The 15,242-nt window shown below is 33.1% G+C and overlaps 1 protein-coding gene across 3 annotated transcripts in view; it reads left to right on the top strand.

Moving 5' to 3' along the window:
• Positions 1–15,242, top strand: part of Invs (inversin) — a 147,318-nt gene that overhangs the window by 18,021 nt on the left and 114,055 nt on the right. For all 3 annotated transcript variants that reach the window (XR_007104882.1, XM_047523947.1, XM_047523946.1), the window contains exon 3: positions 7,242–7,408. Coding sequence is in view for 2 of the 3 variants with exons in the window: in XM_047523947.1 (XP_047379903.1) it covers positions 7,242–7,408 (167 nt within the window). In the remaining variant the exon portion in view is untranslated. The remainder of the gene's footprint in view (positions 1–7,241; positions 7,409–15,242) is intronic.

The following is a 15,242-nucleotide window of genomic DNA, read 5'->3' as shown; positions in this document are numbered from 1 at the left end:
CTGTTATAATTATATCAAAATGAAGCCTAATGTTATGTATAACTAAAAAGAACCAATAAAATATATAGAAAGAAATAAAGTACATGGAAGAAGTTTGGCATCTTTTGTTGTTTTTTTTTTTTTAAGTAAAGTTTATTGAGATGTAATGCAGTAAATTTCCCCCTGTTTTGGTATACAGTTATTTAATTTTGACAAACTAGTCTCCCCACTACAGTTTCACTTTTCCAGAATGCTGTGTAAATGAATCATACAATGTGTATCTGTTGAGACTGATTTCTTTAACTTGGCATAAGATGTTTGAGATTTTCAATGTTTGGAGAGTCCTTTTATTGTTGAGCATTATTCGATTGTATGGATGTACTATAGTTTGTTTTCTAATTTTCCAGTTGAAGAACAATAGGGATGTTTCCAGTTTCTAGCAACTAAGAATGAAACTACCGTAAATACCTACTTCCAGCTTTTCATGTGAACATAGGCTTTCATGTTTTTGTTTCTCTGAGTAAATACTTAGGCAAGAGATTATTAGGCTATGCGGTAAGTATATAATTGAGTTAATAAAACACTGACAGTTTTCCATAGTAGCTATACCATTTTATGTTCCTACCAGCAATGTCTGAGAGTTGTAGTACTTCTATATTGTCATCAGCATTTGATATTGTCAAGTTTGCTTCTGGTTTGTTTTCATTCAAACCTTTGTAATAGATGTGTAATGGTATCACATTGTGGATTGAATTTACATTTCCCTGTGTATTCATGATGTTGTGTGCCTTTTCATATGCTTATTTGGTGAAATGTCTACTCAAGCCTTTTGCCCATATTTTAATTTCATTATCTGCCTTTTTATTATTCAGTTGTAGGAAATCTTTACTCTGGAAGGAAGGCATTATCAGATAAGTGTTTTGCAAATATTTTCTCCAAGTTTGTGGCTTGTCTTTTTATTTTCTAATAATGTTTTTCAAATATAAAAGTGTTTTAATTAGGATGAAATCCAATGTATTAATTTATTTGTGGATCTTTCTTCGGTATCATGTCTAAGAAATCTTTGCCTAACCCAAGATCACAAAGATTTTCACCTTGGTTTTTCTTCTAAAAGTTTTACATCATTGTAGGTTTTACATTTAAATTTGTGATTAATTTCAACATAGTTTTTGTAAACTGCAGTTACAGACTGAATGTTTACTTACATCCCTCCAAAATTCATTTGTTGAAATTCTAAACCCCAGTGTGATGCTCTTAGGAGGTTGAACTTTTGAGAGGAAATTTAGGTGCTGAAGGTGGAGCTTTCATGAACAATATTAGGGCCCTTATAAAAGGAACCCCAGAAACTCTGTTTTCCCATGGTGTAAAGATGCAACAGGAAATAGTGAGTCTGCAACCCAGAAGAGGGCCCTCACCAGAACCTGACTGTGCTGGCACCCCAATCTCAGATTTTCAGCTTCAACTATGTACAATAAATTTCTGTTGTTTTTAAACGACCCCATCTATAGTACTTTGTTATAACAGCCCAAGTTGAGTAGGACAGGTACAAAGTTGATTTGATTTTGTTTTTTTGCATGTGAATGTCAGATTTTTCCAGTTTAATTTGTTTAAAAAAGCTGTTTGCCTCTGCAACTCTGTCAAAAATAATTGATTATATATATGTGGGTCTGTTTCTGTACTCTCAAATCTATTATATTGATCTATGTGTCTACTCCTTTACTACTACTGCACTGTCTTCATGACTATACCTTTACAGTATCCCTTAAAATCATACAGTGTGAATCCTCCAACTTTTCTCTTCTTTTCCAAATATTTTTATCTTTCTACTTCTTTTGCTTTTCTGGACCGATTTTAAAACCACGTGTCCATTTCTATAAAAATTGCTCCTGGCAATGTGAACAGAGAGCATACAGAGTGGGAGAAAATCTTTGCCACTCATACTTCAGATAGAGCACTAATCTCCAGAATATATAAAGAACTCAAAAAACTCTTCACCAAGAATACAAATAATCCAATCAACAAATGGGCTAAGGAAATGAACAGACACTTCACAGAAGAAGATCTACAAGCAATCAACAGATATATGAAAAAATGTTCAACTTCTCTAGTAGTAAGAAAAATGCAAATCAAAACTACCCTAAGATTCTATCTCACCCCAATTAGAATGGCGATTATCAAGAACACAAGCAACAATGGGTGTTGGCGAGGATGTGGGGGAAAAGGTACACTCATACATTGCTGGTGGGGTTGCAAATCAGTGCAGCCACTCTGGAAAGCAGTATGGAGATTCCTCAGAAAGCTTGGAATGGAACCACCATTTGACCCAGCTATCCCACTCCTTGGCCTGCACCCAAAGGACTTAAAATCAGCATACTACAGAGATACAGTCACATCAATGTTCATAGCTGCTCAATTCACAATAGTCAGATTGTGGAACCAACCTAGATGTCCTTCAATTGATGAATGGATAAAGAAACTGTGGTATATTTATACAATGGAATATTACTCAGCCATAAATAATAATAAAATTATGGCATTTGCAGGCAAATGGATGAAATTGGAGAACATCATGCTAAGTGAGATAAACCAATCTCAAAAAACCAAAGGATGAATGATCTCGCTAATAAGTGGATGATGACACATAACGGGGGTGGGAGGGAGCAAGAATGGAGGAAGGAAGGACTGTATAGAGGGAAAAGAGGGGTGGAAGGGATGGGAGGGGAGGGGGAGAGGGGAAAAATAACAGAATGAATCAAACACCATTACCCTAAGTAAATATACGATTACACAAATGGTATGCCTTTACTCCATGTACAAACAGAGAAACAACATGTATCCCATTTGTTTACAATAAAAATGAATTTAAAAAAAAAATTGCTCCTGGAAAATTTTTTATTTTTTTGGTACTGGGGATTGAAACCAGGGGTACTTTGCCACTGAGCTACATCCCCCAAACATTTTTATTTGTTTGTTTGTTTGTTTTAATTTTGAGACGCTGTCTCAATAAGTTGTCAAGGCTGGCCTCAAACCTGTGATCCTCCTGCCCTGGTCTCCTGAATCACTGGATTTTAGACATGTACCTCCACTCCTGGCATGTCTGGGAATTTTTGAATACTTTATTCTTAGTAGTACTTCAAGTGTAGAGTTTATTTTAAATTTAATTTCTTTAATATATGTCATACTATATTAGTTTCATATTGCTGTATCACAAATGAATACAAACTAAATTTAAAACAGTGAGCATTTGTTACCTCACAGTTTCTGTGGTTCAAATATCTCGATATGGTTTAGCAGGCATTTTTGCTCAAGTTTTCATGAGGCAGAAGTCAAAGTGTTAGCCAGGTTGGGGTATCATCTGAAACATCAAAATTCTATTCCAAGTACAGAATTCACCTTCTTTTAGCTTTAAGATTTATGGAAACTTGCTTCTCTAAAGCCAGAAGGAGAGTGTCGGCTTACTGATTGAAGTCTAACTTCCTCCATCTCTGACCTGAACTTTCTTTTAAAAAACAACATTAGGGGGTTGGGGTTATGGCTCAGTGGTAGAACACTTGTGTAGCATGCACAATGCCCTGGATTAATTCCTAGCAACACACACACACACACACACACACACACACACAAAGCAAAAAGCAATACATGGGATCAAGGATGTAATTCAGTGATAGAGTGCTTACCTAGCATGAATGAGGCCTTGGGTTCAATCCCTAGCATTGAAATAAGTAAGTGAATAGATTCATAAATACATATATACATACATACACATCCAAGCTAATAAGTTGCATATTTAAGGCCCTTAATTGCATCTGAAAAATCTCTTCAAATTTGCACAAAACAGAACCTAATCATGGGAATGACATCTGATCATACTTTAAAGGCCCTGTCCACACTCAAGAGGAGGGGATCACACACAGAACATATATACTAGGAAGTGGGTATCTTGGATGCCACTTTATAGTTTTACCTACCATAAATGCTATTGAGGGTATCTGTATCTTAAGTGGGCTTTGATAAATTATGCCTTCTATGGAACTTATTCATTTCACTTAAACTGGAAATTTATGGGATAAAATTGTTCAGATATTTCCTTGTTTCCATTCTAATGTATGCAAGCTCTGAAAGATGACCCCTCTTCATTCCTGATATTGGAATTTGTGTCTGCTATTTTTAATGATTAATCCTATTACAGATTTATCATTTTTTCCAAGAACTTTTAGCTTCATTGATTTTTCTCTGTTATTTTTCTGATTTTAAACTTCATTGATCTCTGTTATTATTTTTATTATACTCTTCCTTCTGCTTCTTTTGGGTTAAATTCGCTCTCCTTTCTTAGAGTATCAAGGTATAAGCATTTATATCATTGATTTGAACTTATCCTTGTATTTTAATGCAAGCATTCAATGCTGTGTGTTTCTGTAAGCCTCCCTCATGTATAAGGAAAGAATCTTACAACAGTATTTTTATTTTCATTCCTTCAATTAAATATCCCTCAATATTTTCTTTTTAGTCCATGGATTATCTTAAAGTGTGTTGTTTAATTCCAAGCATTTGGCGATTTCCAATTATCATTCCAAGCATTTTGCAATTTCCAATTAATTACATTATCACCGGAGAATATACTTGGTATGACTTCCTTTCTTTAAATCCTTTAACGTTGGTTTTATGATTCAGCAAATTTGTCTATTTTGGTGAATAGTCTCTGGATGTTTTAAAAGACTGTATCTGGCTATCATTAGACAAAGTGTTCAACAAATGTGTTAGATCTTACTTCTTTATAGTGTTGTTAATTTTAATGTATTCTTGCTGACTTTCATTTTAGAGGTTGTAGCAATTATTGAAAAAGGAAGTCCAAGTGACCAACTATAATTTTTGAAATTTTCAAATGTTTCTTTTAATTCTAGCAGTTTTTGCTGCATATATTTTAAAGGTCTATTATTTGGTACATATACTTTTTGTGTTGTTATATATTCTCAGTGAATTGACCTTTTTACTATTGTGTTTTTATTGGTCTCTCATAAATGTCTTTGCTCTGATGTCTACTGTATTAGATATTATTTCACTTCAGCTTTCTTTTGATTAATGTTTACATGTTTTATCTTTGCTCATTTTTTTTACTTTCAGCCACCTATGTCATTATATTTCAAGTGAGTTTCTTATAAATAGCATATAGTTGGCTCCTCTTATTTTTGTCCATCTCAGTCTTTTTCATTTAATCTAATAATGAATGTTAGAATTTAAGATTTCTAGTTTGTGTTAAATGTGTGTTTCTTCTGATTTTAATTTCTGTTTTTCTTTTCCTGTCTTCTCTTCCATTTATTAAACCTTTTTAGTATTCTGTTTTATTTAAATATAGTGGGGCTTTTTCTAACAGCTTTGAGATATAATTCACATGCCATACAATTCACCAATTTAAAGTGTACAATTTAGTGGTTTTATATATATCCACAGAGTTGTGCAAATACCACTACAATTAATTTTAGAACAATATCATTACCCACCCAAAAGAAATCTATACCTTTTATCTGGGATCCTGGAAATCCAACTCCTGCCCCCAGTTCTAGGCAACCACTAATACAATTTCTGTTTCCATAGATTTGCCTGTGACAGACATTTCATATAAATCTTACAGCATATGGTGTTTTGACCAACTTCTTTCATTTAACATAATGCTTTTAAGATTCACCCATGTTGTACCTTGTATTAGACCTCATTCCTTGTATTGAGTAATGGTTTGATGTGTGATATACAACATTTTGTTTATCCACTCATCAGTTGATCAACAATTTATGGACAATTGCATTGTTCCCATCTTTTGGCCATTATGAACAATACTGCTTTAGACATTGTGTAGTAGTTTTTGTGTGGATATGTTTTCAGTTCTTTTGAATATATACTTAGAAAAGGAATTGCTGGGTCAAGTGGTTACTCTGTGTTTAATGTTTTGAGGAACTGCCAGATTATTTTCCAAAGTTACTCTACCATTTTATATTCCTTCTGGCACTGTATGGGAATTTTAATTTCTCCATATCCTTGTTAATACTTGTTATTATATGTCATTTGGATATTTTAGATATTATAAGGCTAGATTCTATTTAAATATCCTATTTTAGTAGATTGACAGTCTGTTTCAGTTTGGAGTAAATATTCTATTTCAGTTTTGTGGACTGTGGTTCAAATATTGATTTATATTTCAGAATTCTTGTAGAATTTTTCTGGTCTGCCCTATTTCTGTGCTGCCTAGGCCAATTTAGGACCTGGAAAGTTTTCTACCTATAGTTTAATTATCAGAGCTTCTGCTGTTTTGATTCTGATCAGTTTCACACACATTTTGCTCAGAAGCATCTATGAACCTATGCATCAATTTAAAAAACTTTCTCTAGCTTCCTACTCTCCAGAACCCTCCCCTGTTCTCTGGTTGAGAAAGTAATACATTACCTCATTGCTATCATTTCCTTAATTTAGGAAGCTGTGGTTGACAGGGCTCCTCCTAGTAGTCTTTGCAGTGCCCGCTCAGAAGTGTGGTTTCTTTTTTAGTATGTGCTTTGAGTAGAGCAGGCATAGTCAAAATCTGCAGGGTTACCTGTTTCCTGCATCTTTTTTACTGGAGAGAGCAGGAATCTCTTGGGGAATACTGTATCGGAGCCAGTAGGTTTTTCCAGATTTTAGGCTACTCAAGCACCCGGGATAACTGGATACATACAGAAGAAAAAAACTTGAGACTCCTTGCCACCAGATTGTCACGTTCCAAAGTCTCTATTCAGTCTGCCTTCTCTTGTCCTCTTTTTACTTATTTTGCCCAGAGTTTTTAGTTGTAATTAGCAGGAAGATGAGGATATTGTGTACTTGTCCATTTTGGATAGAATGTGAAACCATGATTCATTTTTGTGTCACTTATAAAAGTATAAACAGTGCCTACTATATGATTGGCACTATTTGTTAACCAAAGAAAGGAGTGAGGGAGGAACATTAGTAACTCCATATCTCAAAATGTTTATTCAACCTTAGAGTAGGAATATGTCCTTTAGAGTCATCAATCAGTTTGAATTCTAGTTCTACCATCTACTTTGAATATGAATGTAGACAGGTTATTTAACTTCTCTGAACCTCAGTTTCCTACTATACAGGAATGCTAATATCTACCTCATAGTATAAGTAAAAATGAAGTAATATACACTTAATAAACAGTGTAATAAACACAGTGTAACTCCTTATAATAGTGATAACCATTATTAAATATCACTATCTGTTTCTTGTACTCACAGGAAATTCTGCTCTTAAAGACAAAGAAGACCAATTTGGGAGAACACCACTTATGTATTGTGTATTGGCGGACAGACTGGACTGTGCAGATGCTCTCCTGAAGGCAGGAGCAAATGTCAATAAAACTGATCATAGCCAAAGAACAGCCCTCCATCTTGCAGCTCAAAAGGTGAGAAGTAAAATTACCTTGAAAATTAAACATTTTGTGTGGTATTTGTTAATTGATTAGTGGAACTATGCAGTGGACAGATAAGAAACCACAAATACCTGACTCAGGCTTCATGTTTTCTACAGTCTTTAAACTGTGAAGAATAAAGCACAGTTATCTATCAGTGATAGCATTCTCTCATCCAGGTTTCCCAAACAATGGAATTTGTTCTGTGATCTCATGTTGAGTCAGGGAAAAGAGGAAACAAGTAAAATTTATGTGAGTTAAGTACATTACAAATGCATGTATAGGGAAAAAAGAAAGACTAAAAATAAATACACAAAATGTTGATAGTGGTTGGGTTTGAATATTAGAAGAAATACACATGAATATTTGTACTTTTCCATGTTTAAATTTATTTTCTTGAGTATTACTTTTACAATTAAAAGTTGCAACTTCTCTTGAGATTGACATTGGGGGCATAAATAAATTTATTTACTGTGTGTATTTTCAACTTTAAAAAAATCAAAAATCATATTGTCAGTGTTAATAATTTCAAGGTTTTATAGGCATTGTCAAAAGCTCAGATTTAAAAAGGTTAAACACATCAAAAAGAGAAAATGGGAAGTTTCTAAATTTAATTAAAAAACTTACCTAAAAACTAACTTTTCTTTCCTTAAAATTTTGGTCAGTGAGATATTTTCACTGCATGGTATTTTTCTTTTTGTTATTTTAGATGTCTATGTTTTAGGAATAAAAATCAATAAAATGAGCTGTATCCTGCAGAAACTATTAGTTATTTCCCTTCAAAAAAAAATGTGACCAGATAGAACTGAGTAATTGAGGGGTTAGAAAAATACCTTTTCATTAGTTGAATGCATAAAAAAGAGGCTGACATTAAGATATACTACTGAATATGCTGGTATGTGCTCTTATCAGTTAGGTCTGTCAGGTTTTTACCAAAGTTATTTCTCCTGAATTTGCTTTTCATTATAGTAATTTTTTTAATGGCCCTCATTTTTTATCTCAGTGTAACTACTGCTGAAGTATTTATAACCTTTCACCTAGGCTTGTCAACTGGTAAAATTATTCCCTCAGGGAAGGTAACTCCATTTAACTTGTTATCATAAAAAAATAAACAGCTCAGATTAGGAACAGCCCTAATTTAAAAATGTGATACCTTTTAGATTCTTCATTACGATTCATACATGTGTAAAATTCAACTTCAAAAAATGTAAGTTGGAAGAACTGAACATCAAGTAGATTATGTTGGGACAAAATGAGAATTTAGGTTGATGATCCAACACCATGACATCTTAATAGGATTAATATGACCAAAATAGTTGACAGAAGAAGTGTGTACAACCAGACATGTTAACTGTAAATCTCTTTATAAAATGTAGTACGTTGTTTTCTTTTGCTTTTTGCTTTTTTTAAATTATAGGGTTTTATTAGTGTCAAAGGATAAACAGAATTGTAATTTGTATGTTAAGACTTATTTTCATAAGTAACAGATAATTATACATTTCCCCCTTTCTCTGTTGCTCTTTGTTTTTCCATACTTGCCAAAAGAAGTAATATGTCTGTACTAATGCTAAGTAGAATTTCCAAAACAAGGATGATAATACCTTTTTAATGCTCTGCTCTGCCTGATCAAACCTGGGGTTCTTTTTGGTTTTGTCCTATACAAGAAATCAGAAATAGTATAGAACAGGCAGTAATAAGACAGTGAATGATATAGAAATAAATGAGTTTCAAAGAATAGCCAGAGATGATATGTCCCAGGTCTGTTTCTGAGCAGACACAAACACAACTTCTCTTTAGAGTAAACAACTTTACCTTAAGTTTCCAGAAATCGCTCATGTTAAAACAAATGTGATCTCACAATGAAAGATCACCAAACACATAAGGAAGTAACCTACCATGAATGAGAGTGAGCAGAAACAACAGATTTAGTCTGTGAAAAAAAATCAAATATTGACATCATTAAAGTCACAATATAAAAGAACCACTGATGGAATGTTTAAAGAAACCAACAGAAAAATTAGAAACCAACAAGAGACTTTCATCACTAGTCTTTAGTTCTGCCATGACTGCTTATTTTGGACTAACATACTTTCCAGAAACATATAAGAACTGAGCAAAATACCCACACTGTTTAAACACATTGAGAACAATCAGCATAGGCATAATCTTAGAAACTTTAACTCTTCAGAAAAGGGAAGCATAGTACATGAGTACCAAATTCATCCCAGCTTTTTCCTGCAAGGCATTTTCTAGATTGGAAATCAAGGTAGAGTTTGAAGATACTAGTAACTGCAACTTGAAGGGCAAAAATTCTGAAGCAGAGGAAACTGCAGAGAAGGAACCCAAAAATCTGGATACAAATTCCTCACAAGTCATCATCAGATTGCTAAAATATTCTTGTGTAGGGTGGGGCCCTAAGAAACCCAGCAGTAAACAACAGCTGGGAAACTGAAGAGCTGAGCAGAGGTTGTTTTAAAATTATCTATGTTTTCTTTCACATATAAGTCTTTTAATACATAACACATTGATTTTTTGCATAGAGATTCTTTTTTATTTTAACACATATGGATAACTAATTTTGCTAGTTCAACTTCATTAATTTTCAGCAATGTAGTGGTATCTGCTGAATGCTGGTGCCAGGCTTCTGTACTATGCAATCCCTGTGCATTTTTTTTAAATGAAAGGTCATGGATATTAGGGAGCCATTTAGGAAATCTGAAAATAAAAATAAAAATCACATTGTCAAAATAGCTTATGCCAAACTAGTATGGCAACCAGTGCTTCTTTGAAAAAGGGAGAAAATGGAGGTGCATTGAAAATTATTGTAGTTCAGACCAATAGAGAGGAGAAGTTGGATCTAAGAGATATATTTAGAGGTGAAAATATTGATTTGACAAGTATTTGCCAAATGTATTCTATGTACTTGTGGTTATGTACCAACAGAGAATATGAAAAAATGAATCACATAGGTCTGCTCATGGATAGGTGCCCACAGTACTGATTCCCTATTAAACTTCACTTCCATTTGTTTACTGAACCTTTTTGATATACTGGATATTAAGTATTCTGTTGAAGTGTTGTGTATTCACTTAATTCTGGTATCTATGAACTCAGAAGTGTGTTATTTGTGTAATTATTCACATTTATATATATTTGCATATATTCATTTATTCAACATAGGTCAAAAATACTATTTAACAGGTACTATGTTAGAATACAAAGATGAAAGACATGATTCTTAAAGTTGACTCATGTGCCTTATAAGTATTTTATAAAATATGAACAGTTATAATATGTAAATTGTCATTGTTATTACTGACCTGTGAAGAGCAACCATTCTCACATGTTAGTTACTATGTTTTTATTTTTTGTGATAATTTCATAAGCAGCATTGTACAAGAATTTCTGTGACTTTAGTTTCTTGATAAATAACTTATATGCCTCAATTTCATTTATAAAATGGAATTTACTTAACCCTGTCTTCTAAATAATAGTGACAAATTCTTAGATTTAAAGCATTTTGTTGGAGGAATATACTCACTCTCCAAGAAAGTTATCAATATTATTGCTATTAGTCATACTGCAATACAGATACATACATCAAATTACTCTTTAGGGATCAGCAGATGGCAGAGATAGAAAATCCTGAACTCTCAACAGGTCTGCAAAAGAGTATAACCCTAACAGCCTTATTAGACTGAACAAACCAAGGTAGAGTTTGAAGCTACTAGTGACAGGAACTCAAAGGGCAAAACTAGAGCAGAGGGATTTTGATGAGAATATAAATTGGTACATCTACTGTGGAAAACTGATGAATGTATCTAGTAAAGCCAAACATGTGCACACACACACACACACACACATAAGCCCTGGTGATACCTAAGAGAAATAAGTGCCACTTTCCACCAAAAGACGTGTGTGAGAATGATAGATTTATTTATAATAGCAAACATTAAATCAGTGTGGTTTGGTTTGGTTTGGTTTGGTTGATTTATTTTATGGTGCTTAGGATTAAACCCAGGACCTCAAACATGCTAGGCCAGTGCAATATCATGAGCTGTACCCCCAACCCCAATACTTTAATTTCTAGTGACAACAATCTGAATACATATTAGCAGGTAAATGAGGGAAATAAATTATGACATATTCCCACTACATAATTAGAAAGAATGAACTACTGATATGTTCAACTCCCATGAGTGAATTACGTAGACATTATGTTGACTGAAAGAAATCAGACACTTTTTTATTGATATGTTACTTATATGAATTTCAAGAATAGATAAAACTAAGCTATGATGATTCAAATCAGATTCATGATCACCTAAGGGCTGGGTATGACTGAGAAGGGATATGACGAATTTTTAAGGGGTGCTGGAAATGTTCCATACTTTGATCTGTATGGTGGTTACATAAAAATTTATCAATCTGTATTAAGATTTATATATTTTACTGTGCATATGTTCTACCATATAAATTATTATTAAAAATAATAAAATTTTAGAACTTGGTGACCATTATATCTATGTAGAATAAAAATGAAATAAAAAATGATTCTTGGCTTAAGCTCTCACACACTCAGGTCACATTTCACCAGCCCTAGCCTGAGGAGCTCTGCAAAAGCCCTGTACCCTGCTCTAATTCAAGGATTCTCAAACTTGGACATGCACCAGGATCACTTGGAGGGTTTATTAAAACAGAATGCTGAGCCCATCTCCAGTGTTTTTAATTCAGTAGGGCTGGTGTGGGGCCAGATAATTTGCTTAATCTGACAAGTTTCCAAGTGAAGATGATAGTGCAGGTAACACCCTTTGAGAATCACTGCTCTGTTATGTTTACACCATTTGCTTTTATGTGTTTTTTCTCCATATTCAATATCATTGACTTCTTACCCCCTAAGTACCTAACCTCTTAGACTAATGACTATTTTGATGGTGTTCTATTCTTGATGATATTATTCATCAAGGTAGGTTATACTAGTCAAGGAACAATTTTAAGAGGAAGATATTGAGTTCACTTGTGAAAATATGGATTTTAGGATCCTATGGGACATTTTGGTAGTAACGACTAGCATGAATTTTGATATACTAGTTTGGTTCTCCAATGTGGGGTCTGAACTGGAGTTATTAGTATATATGAAGGCTATAAAAGTGTGGTGCGTAGATGGGAACAAGGTCATAAATAAAAACAAACACACCAACATTCAAGGTTTAAGGAAAATAAACTTTCAAAGGAGACAATAAAAAAAAAAAAAAGAACTAGATCAGAATGGTGTTGTGAAACCACAGGCTTCTAGTAGAAGAGGACCCATTTCTGTTTCATCTTTATGATAATATATAAAGAATTCCTTTTATACTCAATGGTTCAGTAAATATTTCTTGAATTAATGAATGCACATAGATGTGGTAAGAATTTAAAAACTTCCTTTGGATTTTTCAGTTAGCAAGTGACCTTACCAAGAGCAATAGTATTAGTGGACACAATAACTAGACATCACTGTTGAGTAACCAGAAGCAAGATTATGAATATACTTAATATGTATTCTTCTTTCAAGATGAGAATGAGTGATAGAGTAATGAAGTTATTGATCCAAAGAAGTTTTAAGATGAGAGATTATGTGTGTGGAAAGTTTTAATAAATAATAATGTCAGGAAACTCATCTCATGTAACCATCACCCAGCTTCAATAATTATTAATTCATAGTCTTGTTCCCACTGTACACTACAGCTAGACTATTTTAAAGACAATCACAGACATGCATAAATATTTCAGTGTGTATATAAAAAGAGAAAATATGTTTTATAGATCCCCACATAACCATTGCACTAAAAAATAAATTCACAATAGCTCTTTAATATCATTAAATATCTAATCAGTGTTCACATTTTCCTCACTGTGTCTGAAGGGTTTTTTTAAGTTAATTTATCCAAATCAGGACCTAAACATTGTATTTAGGTGGTCTTTTAAGACTCTTGCAGTCTAACAATTAGATGAGAGATGTTTGAACATATTTAAATGTTAAGGGAAAAGAGACCCCCAAAATTTAAGAGGAAGAATGGATGATTGATGGTTCATGGGGGAAGAGGGGACAGAAAGAACCTAGAGTCGCTTAGACATTAGAATGTTTGTTCAATGAATGAATATGAAATGCACCTAGAATGTATCTGAATATTGTTTACAATTAGTTATAAATATATGAAAAATGAAAAGACCATTGTAATTACTCTCATTTTACAAATGGGAAGACAGGGAGCTCTAGATTTCAATTTTGAAAGCCTATAGCAGGAGATGTTTTGACCCTGAAGAAGAGATCACATAGGAAAGTTCAGCTCCTGTTAAACCAATCAGTGTCAAGGAAGATGATGGAAACCTGAGGGATATAGGAGACCTCTGCTGCCCCTCTCCCATCTTCCAAACTCAACATCCCTGATTCCATTAGACCCCCAAATTTAGGCTACAGGAACAAAAGAGATGAGAAAGTTAGTGTTTAAGAATAATTTGGCTTTTTACTGGATGACAGGGACATATTACTTTCTGATTGTTTGTAGAGTCAGTATAGTATAATGAAAAAGAAAATAGTATCTGAAGTTATGACTTATATTGCATTCATATTCAAGGACAGCTGGAACCACAAAGTCACTCAGTAGACTGTGACCTTACTCTGTTTAACTTTCTAAGACTCTGTAAAATGGGGATCATACTAGTAATCTACCTACCTCATAGAATTGTGAGTATTTTATAAAATGAAACACTGTGTTAACATGTGTGCCAGAGACCATGGAAGGCAGATAAGTTATGCGTAGTATTTACAAGTGCATATCAGTATGAAGCATTATCCAAAGACCATATGAGCAATCTGTCTTGCAAATATGTATTTTTCCAATTACATTTATAAGTTGATATGATTAATAAAACATTTCATTTAAAATTATCATTGAATTCAGTTCTTGTATTTTTTCAGTCAACTGACCAATACTAAAAGTAAACATATTAACACTAAAGACTTTTAGGAATTTTTTCCCCTGTTTTTAAACTTTAAAAAGAATTTAAAAGACCAAGATCCACCCTAATAATATATATGAATAATGTACTTTATTTATAAAAAAGTTTAACTGGGGTAACAAGTAGGTTTGACTCATCTAGTGATGTTAACCTTCTTTATTAATGAAGTTTTTCACTTTAATATATGTAATTCCTTATCCATTTAACCCTTAGAACAACTTAATTTTTTTCTTTAACTCAAAACATTAGATGTGAGTTGAAGAAACATTATAAACTTTAGTCATTAATGTTCCTATATCAGGTTCCTACTGCATCTAGATTTGTCATTTGCCTAATGAATCAGTCTTTTTTAAATCAAGAGAGATACACATAATCTTCAATTCTAGTTAGGTTCTAAAGAGACTCTACCAGTAAAATTTTATAGATCTTGCTTTAGATTTTACATGATTTTTTATGATGTTTTTCTTTGTCTAAATATTATTTATCCAAATCAAAGCAAACAAAACTATGTAGGGAGAAACATCTTTTATGGACATATTTTACAATTTTGTTTTATAGTACAGGGTACAGAACATGATTTGTGTGTTCAGTGTTATCACTTTGTTTTAATAAAGTACAATGTGACCTAATTTACCCGGACTTACTCTTTTCTCAATATTTATACTTCCTTATTTCTCTGATTCATTTATTGACCATTTGTTCCTTTTAGAATTTTCTCGACTCTGATGATACTGCAGTAATTCTTTTTTCCCTACTTCTCTGAGAGTCCTTTTTTTTTCCTTTACTTGACACCTCTTCTTCAACTCCCAGAAGTTCTGCCCCAAGA

This window comes from Sciurus carolinensis, chromosome 14, assembly GCF_902686445.1.
Source record: "Sciurus carolinensis chromosome 14, mSciCar1.2, whole genome shotgun sequence".
Classification (NCBI taxonomy): Eukaryota; Metazoa; Chordata; class Mammalia; order Rodentia; family Sciuridae; genus Sciurus; species Sciurus carolinensis.
This window is presented reverse-complemented; position numbering and strand designations above follow the sequence as displayed.